At 39.4% G+C, this 20,929-nt stretch overlaps 1 protein-coding gene across 6 annotated transcripts in view; it reads right to left on the bottom strand.

Annotated features, from left to right (window-relative positions):
- The window catches only part of PPP3CA (protein phosphatase 3 catalytic subunit alpha), a 2,125,362-nt gene that overhangs the window by 422,429 nt on the left and 1,682,004 nt on the right, over nucleotides 1-20,929 (bottom strand). For all 6 annotated transcript variants that reach the window (XM_044062110.1, XM_044062111.1, XM_044062112.1 and 3 more), the window contains exon 8: nucleotides 20,486-20,580. In XM_044062110.1, the coding sequence (XP_043918045.1) occupies nucleotides 20,486-20,580 (95 nt within the window). The remainder of the gene's footprint in view (nucleotides 1-20,485; nucleotides 20,581-20,929) is intronic.

Below are 20,929 nucleotides of genomic sequence, written 5' to 3'. Positions count from 1 at the left end.
TGACCTGAGTGCTTGTGTTATGTGGCGGATCCTAGCGCCAGACAGGCTGCTCACCGTGACCTTCTCCTTGTTCAGCCTGGTGAGCGGGACGTCAGTGTGCCTGACGATAGAGTCACCTATTACAAGTGTATCAGGTGTGTTGTTTAGCCTTAAGGGCTGTGACTGTTCGGCACTCTGGCTTTGTGAGATATGTGTTGCACGTGTTTTTTTTTGGGGTAGCGGTTGCTTGGGTGTCTGCTTTGGAGGTCTCTGCTGCTTAGGCAGATCTTTATTTAGAGCCTCCGAGTATGTTTTTGTGTGATTATGTGTTTGGTTTGCTGTCGTGGTAGGTCTATGTGAGACTGGAATTGTAGTGAGTGTGGTTTCCTTCTCCTCCTGACTGGTTTTGCCAGTACTGAGTTGAGAGAGCTTAGCCTCCAGTTTGGCTATATGGTTGCATCTCTCACATGTGTTGGAATTTATTGGGAGGAGAGGGTTGTCTGTGTACATGAGGCAGTTGTAACATTGCCTCAAGATTCCCATATTCACCAGCTGGACCAGAGAGGAGATTGACAACTGACCTTTGGACATGCTAGAATAATATTGGGAATTCCTTTATAATTGAAAACAAGGGCCAATGGGGAGCGAGGGTGTAGTGCTTTTAATTTTTAGTGCTGACTTATAATTGCTTTAGTGAGAAAGTGCCAGGTAACAAGTGCAATGTGTTACAGGTAACTTAAATGCAAAAACGACAAACAGTAACTTTCTTTCAAGCAAGGAAATAAGTACAGTAAGCAATGCAGATATCACTAGGGATCCACAGAAGCGCTGAGAAGCCGCATTTTAGGTGGAATTAGCGTTCCAGGGAAATAACAAGCATGCAAACAAAGCTAGATTCAGCAGGCCTGGATCTAGTCTATGCTACAGCAAACAAGGTGTACCAATTTCAGTAAGATACAGTTCAAATATTCAGGCACTATAAACCTTTAACCAGAAATTCCCAGCTCAGAAGGGCAGAGTCCAGCCTCTCCTCCCACAAGAGTGCAGACCACGAACCTTCTTAATATAAAATAACTGGCCTGAAGCCCAAGTGCTTAAACCAGAGCTAATACACTTTAAGAATAACAGACACTGAGCTCTCAATCAGCAGTTCCCAACTTAGAAGGATGAAAGCTACCTGTCCTGCCACCACAGTGCATGCCACAAACCTTCCTAATGTAGAACAACTGGTCTGAAGCCCAAGTGCTTAATCCAAAAGACTTAGAATGATAGCTACACTTTAACCAAGTTACTACCAAGCAGTAATAAATACAACTGAATACTTTAAATAATGCCTGGATTAGTGCTCAAGTTATACAAACAAAGCTAGATTCAGCAGGCCTGGATCTAGTCTATGCTACAGCAAACAAGGTGTACCAATTTCAGTAAGAAGCAGTTCAGATATACATGCACTATAAGCCTTTAACCAGAAATTCCCAGCTCAGAAGGGGAGAGTCCAGCCTCTCCTCCCACAAGAGTGCAGACCACGAACCCTCTTAATGTAAAATAACTGGCCTGAAAGCCCAAGTGCTTAAACCAGAATTAATACACTTTTAGAATAACAGACACTGAGCCCTCAATCAGCAGTTCCCAACTTAGAAGGATGTAAGCTACCTGTTCTGCCACTACAGTGCAGACCACAAACCCTCTCAATGTAAAACTGGTCTGAAGCCCAAGTGTTTAAACTAGTGTCTGAAAGATGACATTTTAATTGTGCTAGTGGGAGTAAAACAATGTTCTCACCTATTAACAGCTGAAAAAAGAAAATCCACAGCGATCTATGTATTAAGCAAGAAAAATATTACCTTAACATGGAATTTTCAATGAAATGTTTCTTTTCAATGCAATGTTTCCAGTAAATTTACTTCCACAGCTCTGTATTGGTTGGTACACAGACTTGCACTTCCCAATATACAACTATGATAACCACTCACTCACTGATGGATGCCATACATTCCATTAAACCTAGCTCAGAAAAAAAGGACTGCACCTAGACATGAGCAGGAAAAATAGGTAATTCATTCTGTGAGGATCCATCATATCCTGGGGTAAACAGCAAAGAAATTAGTCATCAGGCTGCTACCAGAGAGGAGTTTTACCACTAATGCCAAAGGCACTAACACTGAGACAACAGCACTTACTTCTATTAAGAAAAAACAGGGAAGGTGGCTTTATTAACTGCCTGGCCCTTCAACATGTTCCCTTTCTCATCTAATAGATATGTATAATACAAGGAATGGAGAATAACTGAGAGAGAATGTTTTTGCTAGAGACCTGCTTCGAATCTGGAATAATTGGGAAGATGCAGACAGTAGTTGACAAAGAGCATCTTAAAATAGTTTTTCTCATTAAAAGTGCTTTCATATTGTATGTTTTCTGTTGTACAAGTGCAATGTCCTAAAAGATAAAACATTGGCCTCCTAAAGCAGGGATTTGGGGTTTGAGTCTCACCTGAGGTGATAAAATCTTGACACAAGTAGAACTTAGGGTTAGGGATAGCTATAATGGTTAAGGTGTTTACCTCATAGTTACAAGGTACAGGCTTTGATTCTCACCTTTGAAAGAGAAATTAGCTAGGCTTAAAATGGACCATAAAGCAGCTAGCCTAATACTTACCTATACAGCTATAACATGATGGGCATGCTATGCATATCACATATTAGTGCATCTACTTAACTATCACTCAATTTACCCATGCTTTCAGCTATTTTATACAAGTACTTTGTAAAAAAAAAAAAAAAAAAAAAAGTCTTACTATAATCAGCCCCCCCCCCCCCCCCCCAATAAGAAGCACTTAAGTGATTCATTCTTTTTAGGGTTTGCAAGGTCACTGGGCCAAGGAACTCTGTCTCCTTTAATGTAATCACATTTTTACATAAGGGGAACATACTGCTGAAATCAAGATAACATGTTACGGGGGGGGGGGGGGGGGCATCAGCGGCCAAGATGCTGGCTGGTTTACTGGTTAACAGCACTTTTCCTTAACTCTGCTACCTAATATTCATTTCTGACAGAAAAGTTTAAAAAACGGAAACCAGTTGAATCATCAAACCTACAGATTTATATTTATTAAAGTCCCTGGAAGAATATATTGTATTTTTTTCTGAATTTTCTGTCAAAATCATCTCAGAAAGGGCAGTGACATCTCCTCAAAATGAGTTACTCCAAAAGCAGTGCGCAGGACCAATCAATGAAGACAGAATTACAAGCCTTGCTTTCTACTATGAATGACTTATCTATAAAAATAGATAAAATGGACAGTAAGCTGGACTCTTTTAAAGAGGAGAGTACAAAGCAAAAGGAACTGTTGAAAGAAATGATAATGCAACATAATACCCCAGATGACTGGTATGGAAGGCTCTTTAAATAATCTGGATGGCAGAGTAACTGAACAAGAAATTCAAGTGGAATTTCTCTTAAAACATTTCTTTACTCAGTAAAGCTGATGATCTAGAAAACAAATCAAGTATAAATAATCTTCGTATTTATGGCTTGCCAGAAAAGACAGAGGGGGAAAAAGTACAGTTGTGTACCTACCATAAATGTAGATGTTCGAGTGTATTCACTGTTGCAGTCATTACAATTGGGTTATCCTGCTGGCAGGCTACCCTCAGTCGGCCTGAGTTCCAAAGTCTAGGTCTGGCGTCGGCTGCTGTCGCCTCCTCCCTGACATCAGTGCGCCAGGGGTATAAAAGATGCAGCAGACGCCATTTTCTTCAGCTTTTCTTACCCCAGATGTCAGGTGCCCCTAAAATGGTAGGCTCACTAATGCCAATAAGCATGCATAACCAAAAAACAACTTTTCCTTCATCCACAAGCAAATACACCACATATGTTGTATAGAATAGAGAAGTACAGATAAGTCCCAACAAGGAAAAGGGGGATGGTGGGAGGGTAACCTGGACTGCAACAGTGAATACACTCGAACATCTACATTTATGGTAGGTACACAACTGTACTATGTTCATCGTGTTTCACTGTTGCAGTCATTACAATTGGGTTGAATCCCAAAGCTATGGTTGGGAGGCTGGTGCTAAATAGGATTAGGAGGGGCTATCAGGCCCTGCAGAAAGTACAGTTGTGTACACCTACCATAAATGTAGATGTTCGAGTGTCTTCACTGTTGCAGTCATAACTGTAGGGTGATCCTGCTGGCAGGCAGCCCGAGGTCGGCCAGAATTCCAAAGTCTGGGTCCGGCGTCGGCTGTACCAGCAAGTACCCTGACATCAGAACGCAAAGGTATAAAGCTGACAGCCGACGCCATCTTCTCCAGCCTTTCTTGCCCCAGATGTCAGAAGCCCCCAAAAAACAAACCAAAAGGTGTCTAAAAAGGAACACAAATACACCACAAAAGAAGTGGAAGAGAAAACAAGCAAAAATAAGAGGGGACTGGTGGGAGGGAAACACCGACTACAACAGTGAAGACACTCGAACATCTACATTTATGGTAGGTGTACACAACTGTACTATGTTCTTCGTGTTTCACTGTTGCAGTCATAACTGTAGGGTAGAATCCCAAAGCTGTGAATGAGGGAGGAGGTTATGCAGAAGAAGGGCAGCTAGAAGACCCTGCAAAACAGCAGAGGCAAAGCCTGCCCTAGACTTAGAATACAAAGGGAGATTATAGTGCTTAGAGAAAGTATGCACTGAACTCCAAGTGGCAGCTTCCAAAATGTCCTTGGTAGGAACTCCTCTGAGAAAAGCTGCTGAAGTGGCAGCTGCTCTAGTAGAATGACTTCTAACAGTACCTGGAATCTGTTTCCCATAGTGAGAGTAACAAAACCTTATTCCATGAGCAATCCATTTGGAAATAGTTTGTTTAGAAATAGCCTTACCTAGAGAACTGGAGGCATAAGAGATAAGCAATTGATCAGATTTTCTGAAATCCTTAGTCTTGTCCAGGTAAAATCATAGTTGCCTGTGTACGTCCAATGAATGTAAGATCCCTTCCCCTTTATTTTGAGGATTTGGAAAGAAGGTAGGAAGGTGAATAATCTGATTTAGAGCCACTTTAGAAATCACCTTAGGCATAAATGTAGGATTTGTCCTCAAGGAAAGTCAGTCTTGGTGGAAGATAATGTATGGTCCACAGCCATGAGAGCTTGCAACTCTGAAACCCTTCTGGCAGAAGTCATTGCCAATAAGATAGCTGTCTTCCAGGATAAGAACTTGATATCCGAAGCCGCAGCAGGCTCAAAAGGAGGCAAAGTAAGTTTCTCCAGAACATAATTAAGATCCCAAGCAGGAACAGGAGGAGTTCTGAGAGGTCTTAAATTCTTAGCTCCTCTCAAAAATTGTCTCACCAGCTGGTGAGAAAAAATGGGAGGATCAGTATTATAATGAGCCGAGATAGCAGAAGCATGAATTTTGATGGAGGAAAAGGAAAGGCCTTTAAGCAGAAGGTCTGAGAGGTAAAGTAAAATGGAGGAAATATTAGGCAAAAGAGGATCAAAACCTCGATCCTGCATCCAAATACAAAATCTTTTCCACTTTGAAACATAAGATTTTCTAGTGCTAGGCCGCCTAGCTTCTAAAAGAACATCCAAAACTTTTTTGGGAAGAGAAGGAATCAAAGGCCCTTGAAGAGCCAAGCTGCTAGGCAAAGAGTCTTGATTTGAGAGTGTTGCATCTGACCCTGATGCTGGGACAGAAGGGAAGGGATCAGAGGAAGAATCCAAGGAGGTTCCAAGAATAGGTGTTTTAAAGTTGGATACCAAAACTGCCGAGGCCAATTTGGAGCTATCAAAAAGATAGTCTTGGGTTTGTCCTGTTTTATTTTCAGTAACACCCGAGGCAGAAGAGGAAGAGGAGGGAAGGCATATCCCGAAAGATTCCTCCAGCTGAATGACAGGGCATCCACTTTCCAAGCTGTTACCTGGTGCAAAAGAGAGGTAACTGATGATTGAGATGGGATGCAAACAGATCTATCTGAGGACAACCCCAAACTGCAGTTATTCTGCTGAATAAGTTGGGGTCCAACATCGATTCGTGAGGATCCAAAAGATTTCTGCTTAGGCTGTCTGCTAAGAGGTTCAGATTTCCTGGAATGAACTGAGCTTGAAGATGCAGATTCAGATTTAGAGCTGTGTCCCATAAATTCATGGCTAGTCTGCAAAGGGGGTAAGAGTGAGAGCCCCCTTGCTTGTTTATGTACCACATGACTGTGGTATTGTCTGTACGAATCAGAAGAGGTCCTGGTTTCAAAAGAGTCTGGAATGCTAGAAGAGCATTTTGGACTGCCAACATTTCCTTCAAGTTGATGTGCCAGAGTAGTTGCTTCTTTGTCCAAGAGCCCTGCTGGCCAATGTCTAGAAAATGAGCTCCCCAAGCATAATCCGAAGCGTCCGTGGTTATGATCTGAGAAGGTTGAGGCAGACGGAAGGGATTCCCTTCGTTCAAAGCACAAGCCCTGGACCACCAAAGGAGCTCCTTTTGGAGGCAAGGAATCATTGTGTCTAGACTGTGGTAATGCTGAGACCATACACTCTTTAGGTACCATTGAAGTTTTCTCATATGAAGCCTTGCATTTGGAATCAACAGGATGCAAGAAGCCATGTAGCCCAAAGCCTGCAGGAATTTCCTTGCAGTGAGCTGAGGTAAAGTTGCCAAGGTTTTGAAAATTGAGGCCAGCTGTAATTGTTTTTCTGGAGTGAGGAAGGCCCTTTGCAAGCTTGTGTTTAGAAGAGCTCCCAAAAAAATCATTTGCTGAGAAGGGATCAAATGTGACTTTTTTGTGTTCACTGAAAATCCGAGTAGTAGGAGAAGACGTTGAACAAAATCCAGATGTTGAAGTAAAAGGTCTTTGCTGTCCACCTGAATAAGGCAGTCGTCCAGAAAGGGGTAAATTTGAATCCCCTGGAGTCTGCAATAAGCTACTACTGGAGCCAGACACTTGGTAAAGACTCTGGGCGCAGTAGATAAACCAAAGGACAGTACAGAGAATTGAAAGTGCCTCGAACCTGCCTTGAATCTGAGGTATTTTCTGCGTTCCTGCCTGATGGGAATGTGTAAGTAGGCTTCCTTGAAGTCCAATGTCACCATCCAAGCATCCTGGGAGAGCATTGGAAGAAGTTGTTGTAGAGTAAGCATCTTGAATTTTGGAATTTCCAGAAAGGTGTTTAATACTGAAAGGTCCAGAATAGGTCTCCATGAGCTTTGTTTTCTTGGGACCAGAAATAGTCTTGAGTAAAACCTTTTCCCATCTGTGAAAGAGGAACAGGTTCTATGGCTCTCATGGCCAATAGAGCGTCCACTTGATTTAAGGCCTCTGACCATTGATGTTTTGGCAGATCCGGCCAACCCATAGACCTTGGCAGAGTGTGAAAGTGGAATTTGTAACCTCTTAAAATCACGTCCAAAACCCATTTGTCTTGGGTAATATGAGTCCAATTTTGGTAGAAAAGAGAAAGTTTTCCTCCGAGAGGGGCTTCCAGGCAAAGAGGACCTGTAGCCCAACAGAGAGAGTCATTGGGTCTGCTTCTTTTGTGATTGAGATCTGTCTTCTCCCCTTCTAGGGGATGAAGCAGTCCATTGTCTGGACCTGTAAGAGGCCTGAGCCTGAGCCCGAACTCTGGAGCGTCTATATCTTCCCCTTTGAGGCCTGTCAGACGTGGGAAAGGACCAATTTTTGGAGGGCCAATTTCTAGTGAATCTAGGAGGCTGAACTTGTAAGAAATCTTTAACGGTCTGCATAGATTTCGCCTTATCCTCCATCTTTTTAATAACCTCCTCAGCTTTACATCCAAACAGAACATCATGCTGAACAGGGGCATCTAACAATTTAGCCTTAACTAGCTCAGGCAAATTCTGCTCTCGAAGCCAAGCATGTCTCCTGATAACAGTACCAGAGGCTGCGGCCCTACAAAAAGCCTCCAAGGCATCAAAATCACAATGTAAACTATGTTTGCTAACTTGTTCAGTTTCATGAAATACATCCTGTAATTCCTTGTCCTCTGCACATGCAGGAAAGGTAGAAAGTTTTTGCTTTAAAACAGACAAAAGAAATTGCTGATATTTGAACATATGAAACTGGCAATTTAAAGCTCTAATAGAAAGAGTAGCAGAAGTATACACCTTTTTGCCCCATCTGTCCAAGGCACGAGAATTCTTTTCAGAGGGAACAGGATTTTTAGCTGAAGCGGCCTTAGCAGCCTTGGAACCCTGAGAAATAGTTTCAGATCTGCAGAAGGGTTCTTGTACAAAAATTGATGGGAATCAGGGACTCTATAAAATCTATCCGGCTTAGAAGGAGCAGGCGGATAAGAGTCAGGATTCAGGTTAGCTTCAGAGAAAGCATCATCCACAATATCAAGAACAGGAGGAATAGCCAAAGGCCTGTGTTGAGGGAGAAGGAGAAACTCCCTAAGTCTCTTCTTAGTAGCAGAATAATCCTGACCTTCCCAATGAAAATGCTCTCTCATCTCATGCAAAGTCTCCCCAAAAGAAAAATCTTCAGGGAGAGAAGCAGAGGGAATAGAGTCCTCTGCATCAGAATCCTCATAAGGAGGAAAAGAGTAATCCTGTTCAGAGGAAGAGACTGAAGACACAGAAGCCTGATCAGAGGAATCCAAAGGAATATCCTGCCTAGGCCTTTTTTCAGGAGGGGGTGAGAACCCCTAATCATAGTAAGCAAATCTTCAGCCATCCTTAATAATTGCTTTTGGGTCTTGGGAGCTGAATCCGAAGAAGCTTGAGAAGAAATCCTTGGCTTAACAGGAGTCTTTGACTTTGCCTTTGTCTTTGTAGTAATAGTGATATGAGAAGGCCTGAAAACCCCTTCCGGTACCTGCACAGCGGTTCCAGACCCATCTGAAGGAGCGATGTCCGAAGGTCCTGCAGCAGATAAAATACTGGGCCTAGTTGGCTCCCCATGGGAGTCCGTATCGGCCATCGGTTCCGAAGTGGCTGACGACAGGGGCTGCAAAAGTGCCTCACTGACGACCAACGAACCCGAAGCTGGCTCCGGCTGCATAGAATCCTGTTTGGACCTCTGAGGCCTATCCTTGTCCTTGCGCTTTTTGTGAATTCCGGTTGTCGGTAAAGAATCCGACGACATCCTGTAATTGAACCGTCTACCGAAATAATTTTAGGCCCGATCGCACCGACGCTTAATAGTACGACAATTAAACCTGGCACAAAACCGACAGCAAGAAACGTCGTGGTCAGGGCCTAAGCAAGGAACACAGTAAGAGTGGAAATCTTTATGAGGTATTTGTTTTCCACACGATATACAATTATTAACTTTTTCTGACATCGGAGGAGCAAGAAAAAAGTTTCCCCAACGGGGTACTTAGCTTGAGAAGAGAAGAAGAAGTCTTCGGACCGACGACAAGCAAAGCACGTTGTCCGGGAATCCGCCAACCAACAACTTGCGAGCTGCTTTCCACCGCACGGCAAGAAAGACTGGAGAAGATGGCGTCGGCTGTCAGCTTTATACCTCTGCGTTCTGACGTCAGGGTACTTGCTGGTACAGCCGACGCCGGACCCAGACTTTGGAATACTGGCTGACCTCGGGCTGCCTGCTGGTAGGATCACCCTACAGTTATGACTGCAACAGTGAAACACGAAGAACATCTGCAGTGGCAAAGCCTGCCCTGGATTTAGAGTAGAGAGGTAAGTGATAGCGCTTTGTAAAAGTATGCACTGAACTCCAAGTTGCAGCTTCTAAGATGTCTTTGGTTGGTACTCTTCTGAGGAGGGCTGCTGAAGTGGCTGCTGCTCTGATGGAATGTGGCCTAATGCCCTTAGACACTGATTTGCCATGCTAAGAATAGCAGAAACGAATGCAGTGGCCTATCCACTTTGAAATAGTCTACTTTGAGATAGGCTTTCCTTGTGATCCTGCAGCATATGCTACTAGAGGTTGTACAGTCTTTCTGAAAGCTTTGGCTCTGCCCAAGTAGAAGCGTAGCTGTCTGTGAATGTCCAAAGAATGTAGAAGTCTCTCCCCTTTATTCTGTGGGTTTGGGTAAAAGGTAGGCAAGTGAATTGTTTGGTTAAGGGCCACACTGGTCACTACCTTAGGCATAAATGTAGGGTTTGTCCTCAGAAAAACCCTGTCAGGATGGAAAATGATAAAAGGTTCCACAGCCATGAGTGCCTGTAACTCTGAGACTCGTCTAGTGGAGATTATTGCTAGGAGCAGAGCTGTTTTCCAGGATAAGAATTTTATATCAGCTGCAGAGGCTGGCTCAAATGGAGGCAGTGTAAGTTTTTCCAAGACATAGTTGAGGTCCCATGCAGGTACTGGTGCTCTCCTTGGGGGTCTTATGTTTTTGGCCCCTCTGAGGTACTGCCTTAGTAATGGATGGGAAAAAAATAGGTGGTGAGCTGAAATGGCAGAGGCATGAATTTTAATTGATGAAAAGGAAAGGCCTTTATCCAGCATCTCAGTTAAGTATTGCAAAACCTGAGGAATATTTGGAACAATCGTGTCAACACCTTGTGCCTGGTTCCAAGCACAGAATCTCTTCCATTTTTCTGCATAAGATTTTTCTGGTGCTAGGCCTCCTGGCCTCTAAAATAACATCCATAACTGCTTTAGAAAGAGGTGTGTCTTGAATGGCTACATTATCCACCATGCTGCCAGGTTTAAGGTCCTGAGTTGGCTGTGCAGTATCTGACTGTCTTGTTGAGTCAATAAGTGAGGAATTTGAGGTAATGTCCAAGCTGGGCATTGAGACAAGCTCTTTAGGATTGGGTACCAGTGCTGGCGGGGCCAGTCTGGGGCAATCAGTATCATTTTTGGCTTCTCTTGTCTGACCTTGAGGAGTACACCTTGGGGAGAAGAGGCAGAGGAGGAAAGGCATATACTGTTAGGTTTTTCCAGCTGAAAGAGAGAGCATCCACTTTCCATGCTTGCTTGTGATAAGTCCTTGTGCAGAATCTTTGTAGTTGGCAATTGTGAGGGGAGGCAAATAGGTCTATGTCCGGGCATCCACAGTTCCTTGTTATCATGCTGAAGACTTGTGGATCCAATTTCCACTCGTGGGGATCCATTAGGTTTCTGCTTAGTTCGTCTGCCAGAGTATTTATCCTTCCTGGCAGGAATTGTGCTTGCAGATGTACTTGGCAAGTCAAGGCTGTGTCCCACAAGTTCATGGCTAGTCTGCAGAGGGGGTAGGAATGTGTGCCCCCTTGCTTGTTTATGTACCGCATGACTGTGGTATTGTCCGTCTTTATCAGTAGTTATCCTGGATGAAGTAGATCCTTGAAGGATGTCAGGACATTTTGAATTGCTAGCATCTCTTTTTGATTGATATGTAGATGCATTTGACGTGCGGACCATGTGCCCTGAATACATCTTCCTGCCATATGGGCCCCCCAGGCATAATCTGATGCATCTGTTGTCAATGTCTGCCTGGCTGTGGGTAAGGTGAATGGCTGTCCCGTGTTGTGGTGACAGGCTTTTGCCCACCATTGAAACTCCTGTTGCAGGCAGGGAATGAGGGTAATTATTGTTTCCAGGCTGTGACAATGTTGAGTCCAAACACTTTTTAGATACCATTGAAGTTTCCTCATATGCAGTCTTGCATATGGAATTAGCAGAATGCAGGATGCCATGAAGCCCAAAGCTTGCAGAATGTTTCTTGCAGATAACTGGGTCTTTGTTGCCAACATTTTGAAATAAGTAGTCAGTTGTGTGTGTTTGTCTGGCATGAGATAAGCCATCTGAGCAGTTGTATTTAAGCTTGCACCCAGGAATATTATCTCTTGAGAGGGTACGAGTTTTGATTTATTTTCGTTTACTGTGTAGCCTAGGCCTGTTAGTAATGTTTTTACAAACGCCAGATGCTGTAGTAAAGTGTCCTTGTCTCTGCTTGAATAAGGCAGTCGTCCAAGTAAGGATATATTTGAATTCCTCTTTGTCTGCAAAAAGCAATTACTGGTGCTTGGCATTTTGTGAAGACCCTGGGTGCAGTAGATAAGCCAAAGAGCAGTGCAGAGAATTGGTAATGCATTGAGCCAGCTATAAATCTGAGGTATCTTCTGCATGATTGTCTGATTGGGACATGCAGGTATGCCTCTTTTAGGTCTAAAGTCACAAGTCAAGCCTTCTTGCCCAGCATGGGCAGAAGCTGCTGCAGAGTTAACATTTTGAATTTTGGAATATCCAGGAATGTGTTCAGGATAGACAGGTCCAGTATTGGTCTCCAGGTTTTGCCCTTTCTGGGCACCAAGAATAGCCTTGAGTAAAATCCTAGTCCCTGCTCTTGCTGTGGTACTTGCTGAATGGCTCTCATGTCCATGAGGGATGAAACTTGTTTTTGTGCCTCTGCCCATTGATTGCGTGGCAGGTCTGGCATACCGTTTGGCCTTGGCAGGGTGTGAAAATGGAACCTGTAGCCCTGGGATATGATATTTAAGACCCATTTCTCCTGGGTAATCATGTGCCAATTTTGTGCAAAAAGTGCTAGTCCCCCCCCCCCCCCAAAGGAGCTGCCAGAAGATAAGTGCTTGGTGCTGGCAGGGGAAAGTCATTGACACTGTTTCCTGTATGGCTGTGATTTTTCTTCTCCGCTTTTGGAGGTTGAAGCACCCCATTGTTTAGGCCTGTACGAGCCTTGGGGCTGTGACCTACCTCTGGGGCATCTGTATCTTCCTCTTTGTGGCCTGTCTGACACTGGAAAGGACCAATTATTTGCAGGCCAGTTCCTGCTAAATCTGGGAGGCTGTACCTGTAAGAAATCCTTGACTGTTTGCATAGATTTAGCTTTGTCCTCCATTTTCAACACCTCTTCTGCTTTAACACCAAACAAGGTATCATGTTGTAATGGAGCATCTAATAATTTTGCTTTAACATGATTGGGCAGATTCTGTTCTTTTAACCAAGCATGTCTCCTAATGACAGAACCTGTAACAGCGGCCCTGCAACAGGCCTCTAGAGAATCAAAACCACATTGCAAAGTATGCTTTCCTACTTGTTCAGCTGCATGCAATAAATCCTGCATTTCTTTGTTTTCTGCACATTCTGAATTTGTCAACATTTTCTGTTTAAGCAGTGACATTAGATATTGCTGATATTTAAGCATATGAAATTGACAATTTAAAGCTCTTACAGCCAAGGTAGCAGAAGCATAAATCTTTTTCCCCCATCTGCCCAGGGCCCTTGAATCCTTATCAGAGGGTATAGGGTTTTTTTTGCAGGAGACGCCTTGACCCCTTTGGGACCCTGAGAGAGAGTTTCTGGGTCTGCAGCAGGGTTTTTATAAAGAAATTTATGTGAATCAGGAATCCTGTAGTATCTGTCTGGTTTAACAGGAGCTGGTGGCAAAGAGTCCGGAGACAGTCCGGACTCTGAAAATACATAATCTACAATGTCTAAAACAGGAGGAATTGCAAGGGGCCTGTGCTGAGGTAATAAAAGGAAGTCTCTGAGCCTTTTCTTGGATTCTGAGTAATCTTGGCTCTCCCAGTGGAAATGCTCCCTCATAGTATGCAGGGTTTCCCCAAAAGAATAATCCTCAGGAGGAGAGGCTGAAAGAATAGATTCTTCAGCATCAGAATCCTCATAGGGAGGAAGAGAATATTCCTGTTCAGAAGAGGAATCAGAGGAAATGGAAACCTGATCTGAAGATGCATATTCTATCTCTTGCCGAGGCCTCTTATCAGGAGGGGGATGGGAACCCCTGATCAAAGTAATAAGGTCTTCGGCCATTTTAAGCATCTGTTTTTTAGGCATGGCGGCCTGTCCAGGAGAATGCTGTACTTGTTTCTTTGTCTTTAGAGCTGCTTTTGCTTCAGGCACCATGCAGCAAGAAAGACTGAAGAAAATGGCGTCGGCTGCATCTTTTATACCCATGGCGCACTGACGTCAGGGAGGAGGCAACAGCAACCGACGCCGGACCTAGACTTTGGAACTCTGGCCGACTGCGGGTAGTCTGCCAGCAGGATAACCCAGTTGTAATTTCTGCAACAGTGAAACACGATGAACATCATGATAAACTTCTTCACATCGTGGTCATCTAATATCTTAAATCTACATGAGTCCCTTTCTTTTGGCATAGAAAGAGCCCACAGATCACTGGCATCTTCTTCAGTTTCCAAAAAGGTAAACTTTAATCCAAGGTCTATAACTGTGCGCTTTCTTTCTTCCTAAGACAAGGAACTGATACTGAAAACAGCATATGGGCTAACTCTCCAATTAAGTTAATGGCAACATCATACGATTTGACAAGACCATTTGTCTGTAGTGATTACAAGAAGAAGGGAATATTTACTGTTGTTCAAAGAACTGAAAAAGAAACACTTTAAAGTTTTTTTGTTTCCTGCAAGACTTGTACTCTTTCCTGATGACACTACAACCTTTGATGCATTAGATTCTGTTGTCACATATCTAACACACAGCAACATTACAGATCAATCAGAAGAAAATGACTGCTCTATTTTTACACTTGTGTCAAAGAATAACATCTGGAAAATAGTGGACAAGAAAAAGAAAAAACTAAAAGAAAAATAATTTCTTAACTACTGTTTTTTTCTATTATAATAGCATCTGATTCATAACCAGTTCCACTATAAAGAAATTTCACCTTTTCCATAATCCACAAAGGAAAAAGAGGTAAAAGCTTTCTTTTCTCTCTAATACTGATTACTTGCTTCTGGTAAAACAATCATAATACAGCACTACACTATGAAATACTTAACTTACAGTAAAGATTCTACTAAAAAAGTATATATGTCCTTTAATTTTTTAATAATCTAAAATCAATACAAAGTAACTCAATTATAAATGCGCATATATATTAACAGCTTCAAAATATAACACACTGCTAAAACTATGGCACCATGACCAAATACTAGAAATGATGGATTATTCTTATTTCACTTAATTGTTCAGTGCACTTTTATACATCCTATTAATGAATGTAAGACTTTTGTGGTGAATTTAATGCTTATTGGTAACACTTAAATGGTGGTTAAAGTACATTAACATATAAAGGGTGAAAATGTAATGTTTTCATAAATACTTTGCTGCAGAGATTTTACATTAGGAATTATACTAATTATATATCAGTTCAACTAATCCTTTAAATATCTGTATTTATCTAATGTTTACTTTTGGATTCTATGATTTTAGACTTGTATATACCTGTGAAGTGAAGGATATTGCAGTTAGCCACTTCAAAAGCGCAAGATGACATTTTGAAGTGCTTTTAAGGTTTACTTACCTTTCCTTCTCAGTTTCCCACCAAGATCATGAGCTAAAACGCTTCATCTTCTATTTTCTAAGTCCTTTTCTCGCACTCAAGTAATTCCACAGATTAAATCCCTTCACAAAAGTGCGATCAGCTCAAAATGAAACTAAACAGCCCAGACATGACGTAACCACACTAGCTAAAGGTAAAACAAGAGCTGTTCATGCTAACTAAAATGATACATACACTTACCCTACTTGATTCTACAGGCTTAAAGAAAGTTGTTTAATAACTCTGTTTATGTAAATAATATATTTAATGTTTAAAATGTTTTTAGTATGCACTTGTCCTACAATTTATGAACAAATTGTTATATCTGGTTGGTTATAAGAAGTGTATGGTGAAGAAGTTAAATTTGTATTACTGCTTATTATAGTCACTGCATCTTAGTTTGCATTTATATGTACTTTTAAATGGCAGTATCCCTTTTGTATAGGAACTGGTATACATTTGTAAATGATTTAGATAGATAATTTAAAATAATGACTGACTACTTTCTGTTACAAATAAAGCTGTTACATAGTCAGACTTAGGGATAACTTGTATAGGTTCTTTAGAGGGTGTACTTAGATTGGCTTGGCAATTCAAGTGTAGGTGACCTTTTTCCCCATAGATTGTATAGTCTGTTTTTTAATTCAATGTTTAATGTTTTACTTTCTTTTTCTTCTTTTTGGGTACCTAAGTGCATTAGGAATATAGTCATTTCACAAATAATTTCCTCTAGTTCTATATACGTTTTTGCTCTTCTCTCTGGTAATATCAAATACGGTGGATATAAAAAGTGTACATACCCCTGTTAAAATGCCAGGATTTTGTGATATAAAAACTGAGACCACAACAAATCATTTCAAAACTTTTCTCACCTTTAATGTGACCTATAAACTGCAAAAGACAAGAGGTGCATGACTTAATGGAAGAACTCAGCCATTATCCCTAAAGTCGTAAATACTTATCAATATAGATCAGGAATGCTTTGTTTAGTAACTTTAGATCTAAATGGGTAAAAATATAAATTAGTGAATCTCTACTGAATTCCTGGTCTAGGAGTTAAAGTAGTTAAACAGCACATAGAAGACATTATACAATATTCTAAAGGTAATATAATACTAGCTGGAGATTTTAACTGCATAATAAATTAAGAAACACTAAATCTATAAACACATGTAAGAAAACCGGATAATCAAAGGCATTGGCTGAATTTACTGACATGTTTAATTTAGTAGATATAAATGAATATGCTGACCCAGACTCATTATTTTACACATTTTATTCACATAGGCATGGGTCTCACTCAAGAATTGATAGAATATACTTACCAAGAGAATTAAATGCAGGGCTAGATAAAGTTAAAGTAACTTCTTGCCCCTTATCAGATCATAATGCACTTAACATCTAACTTAGAAACATACACAAGACAAAGGAGGTATATCACTGGAATACAATCTTATATAACAAACTTAAAAGATTTTTAAAGAATTGCTTATCAAGGAAATACGATCCTTCCTTGAAATAAATCTCACTTAAGACACTTTATATATATATATATATATATATAAAAACACACACACACACAATATAATGTGGGACTCACTGAAGTCTTATTTGTATGGCAAATCTTTAGCATGGTATAAGAGGAGAAAGCAATGGAATAAAGACTTAGTGGAGCTGCAAACAAACATTGACAGGTTAAAACTTAACATTCAGAAAGGGATGAAGCACTTTTATAACTGGAAGAGAAGAATAAAAATATTTAGAAATATTGCATCACAAAACTACTGATCTAGAGAAGATTAGACTTGTTTCTTAGTTGATGAACCCTAGAAATCAGAAAAGAATAGCAAACAGAACTAAAAAGATAAAATCAAATCAGATAAAGGAAGTACATATACCAGGCTCCAGGAAGAAAGCATGAGATTTACAAGGAATACTGGAAGCATTTAAAATACATTATAACATTAACTTGTAAAGTGCTGAATTAGAACCACAAATTTTAAGTTCTTTTCTTAAGACAAACATTAAGTTTAAACTACAGGATCAGCATATTAAGTTAATTGATAAATAACAATGACTGAACTTAAATCTCAAATTAATAAGCTAAAGCTTAATAAAAATCCTGGTACAGATAATATTATTCCAGAGATGTTTAAACTCCTACCTAAGGAAGCTGTAGTTCTGTTATTAAAGGTGTTAGTAAAGGAAGGCATAGACATACCTCCTTCTTGGAAGTATGCAGTAATTACTCCTATTCTGAAATCTAAAAAAGTGCTAATGAATGTTCATCTTATAGACCCATATCCCTTTTGAATGTTAATTACAAATTATTCAGGTCAGTTCATGCATAATTAAGCAGCTGCTTCCTTCATTAGTAGATGAGGATCAAAAAGGCTTCATAAAGGGCAGGAACACTTATGATAACATTAAAAGAATACTTTCTTTGACAGACTATATAAATCTTACTAAGAGAAATATGACCCTAGTGAATCTGGATATAAACAATGTTTTTGATTCGGTTTATTGGAATTATCTAATCCTAGCGCTAGAAAATTGTGGATTCTCACATAAGTTTACTCAATTAATTAAATCACGTTATGAGAAATTTTTAGCCTTTGTTAAGATTGGATCATGTTTTTTTTACTTCTAAAGCAATTACTAAAAAGTTCAAAGCAAGGATGCCCTTTAATCTCCTTTGTTGTTTGCTTTGCAAATAGAGCCCTTTGCATACTATACTAGAATGAGTATAAACATTACAGGCATACTGGTTGGGAATAATCTATAAATGAAGGCTCAATTCTTTGCCAATGACATTCTGTTAACTATAAATGACAATGTTATTTCATTACCTGCTTTACTGAAGTCAATTGATTACTTTCAGTCTATTTCTAGTCTTAAACTCAATGAAAATAAAAAAAAATTGCTACTAATAAACTCTGATGAAAATAATTTAAATAAGACATGTTCTCAATATCTTACCTCTGATAATAAAATCAAATACTTAGGGGTCATATTAACCATGTATTTAAGAGAGGTATTCACTGCTAATTATAATAATATTTTAAATCATATAAAAATTCCTCATACAAAAATGGAACAAATTTTTTTTTACAATGGAGGACAGATTATACATAAAAAGGGATTATTTTTCTAAAACTATTGTATTTTATACAAGTATTCTCTATTCCCTCCTAAACAATATATAAAACACTTAACAGATTAATGCTAATTTTGTATGGTTTATTAGCAGACCCAGAATAGCTATTAATCATCACTTAAATGACTGGGAAGCTGAGGGCATACATCTTCCTGATATAGAGGTTTATGTATTATCATCTGTCACATAAAGACCTTGTCCTTCTGACTAAACACTTCTTATCAGCTAGATGGAAACAAATGCATGAAAGCATTTGGTTAAAATCAGGTCATTCAATGTCACTACAATACACAGAGTTGGTATCTAATAATCTCCTCAGAATGGTGAGAGGATATACAGTCTTTGATAAAAAGAAATATAAATGTTCTAAACGTATAACAGATGCATTAAAATTATACAATACTTATCAAACAAGAGCCCAGATATCAAGGCTTGGATATTTTTATTATACCCCATTGCTTGTACCCAAAATTATATGAATATTTTTGATGCGGCCACAATCAAAATTCTTAAAGAATAGGAGCTAATCTACTGGCATCAACTGTTATATACTGGTAAAACTTCTATCAATGGAATAAGTTAAAAATAAATTCAATGTGGACAGTAATATCTGGCTAGCAATACAACATCTAAGGCAATAAGTTATAAACAGATTAGAGTTAACGAGCCCAACTATTAGACAAAACATCCCTAAATTTGTTGACTATCTCATATACATAACAAATCATGCTGTCCAAAGAAAAGGTTATTTATCAAAAAATTATAAAATAATTAAAAGCACTAAAATATATTATAAAGAAAATGTTTGCGATTATTATAAAATAATTAACATTCAAGCTACTGATGATATACATAACAAATCATGCTGTCCAAAGAAAAGGTTATTTATCAAAAAATTATAAAATAATTAAAAGCACTAAAATATATTATAAAGAAATTTTTGTGATTATTATAAAATAATTAAAACTCAAGCTCCTGATGATATTGTGAAAAGAGTAACACTTGTTTCTCCTACATGTACTTCCCTGTCAATGCAATAGAAATTATTTGCATGGAAATTACTTCATAGTTTTACTTCTGAGACCCCCACAGACTAGAATTAATGCTTATAGAAGAAACTGGCTGCTGGAGATGTAAAGCAAAATTGAAGGCATAGTAGCAACACATTATTTGATTGTCAACTACTTAAAACTTTCTGGGATAAGGTAAACCATTTTTTTACAAACAGTTTTTTAATGATAAGTTTCAGTTATCTAAATATTTTATTTTGTTTAATGCACCCATTCCACAATGTGTGTCTAGAATAAAGTTTTCATTGCTATGGATCCTTTTAGCCATTAGATGCAAGACAATTACAACAAACTGGAAAAGTGAAACATCTCCAACTTTTAAAGATTTTAGAAGCATTGTGTTGTTTGCATCTTAGATGGAATTAACAACTATCAGGAAAAGAACAGAGAAGATCACTTCTTATTACAGCTCCTGTCAAAACCTGGTGGAAATACTGGAGAGAGAGGACTGATATACTATACGATCACATACTGTATTTTAATGACATTTTTGATCATATTAATTTAGGCACCCATGTAAATGGTTTTGTTGGTTTATTATGTATTTTTATATTGTTATATGTGTTAATAATGTAAAAAAATTATAGCAGTAGACTCAACAGTTTTGGTACTTTGTTCTATATTTTTGAAGACCTAGTTACTCAAAACAAAACAAACCACATAGCCAATAAGTGAAGTCTCGGGTATCTCAATGAAGGCAAACTGAATTCTCCAAGTAGGCATTTAATTTTACATTTGTGCACTTAAAATTTACATACTTTCTTTTACAGCACCCTTCTCTAAGCTTACATTATTTTCTTTGATTTACACATGAATTCTGCAAAAAGTTTTAGCATGCAATGACACTGCAATATCTTTTGCAAACTTTATTGTGATAAATATTAACTCTATGAAAAACATTCAAATACTTAAAACGCAAGCAAAAATCAATCATTAAACTGAAATTACGTGAGATATGGTACTTACAACTTATAATAAAAACACTTTTTCACATTAACATAAGGAAAGCAATGCTTTCACTACAACTACTACAGAATTATCTACATCTTACCTTTATTATTGTATACGTCTAGATAGTTTGGTGCCGAAAAAATTGTAATTAGTGAAGGGAAACCTGTTGTTTGACTCTTCCTGTACATACGGTACCTGTGAAAGGCAAATGAAACCAGTTGTAAGTTACAAATGAACTTCTCTACTGCTATACCACCCAGTCAGGGTGTTCATTTCTGCAGGTTAACAAATCCAGCATGCATGCTTCCCTCAGAGACTCCAACAAAGTACTGCGCACAAGATGGAAGTCCTCTGGGGAACTAGACATAACTTAAAAGTGCACTAGTAGCGTCTCCACTCAGCTGCCACACCACACAGCCAGATCTACTCCAGTAAGGATTCCATCTTATCCTGAAGTTATCCTCAGTTTAATAATGTACCACCCTCTGATCCAGTGTACTCTAGGTCTCCTATTATATCACTTAAAAAACAAACTCCTAGCAAT

This window comes from Protopterus annectens, chromosome 2.part1, assembly GCF_019279795.1.
Source record: "Protopterus annectens isolate FY-2018-M chromosome 2.part1, PAN1.0, whole genome shotgun sequence".
NCBI lineage: Eukaryota > Metazoa > Chordata > Ceratodontiformes > Protopteridae > Protopterus > Protopterus annectens.
The sequence above is the reverse complement of the archived record's forward strand: the minus strand, read 5'-3'. Positions and strand labels throughout refer to the sequence as shown.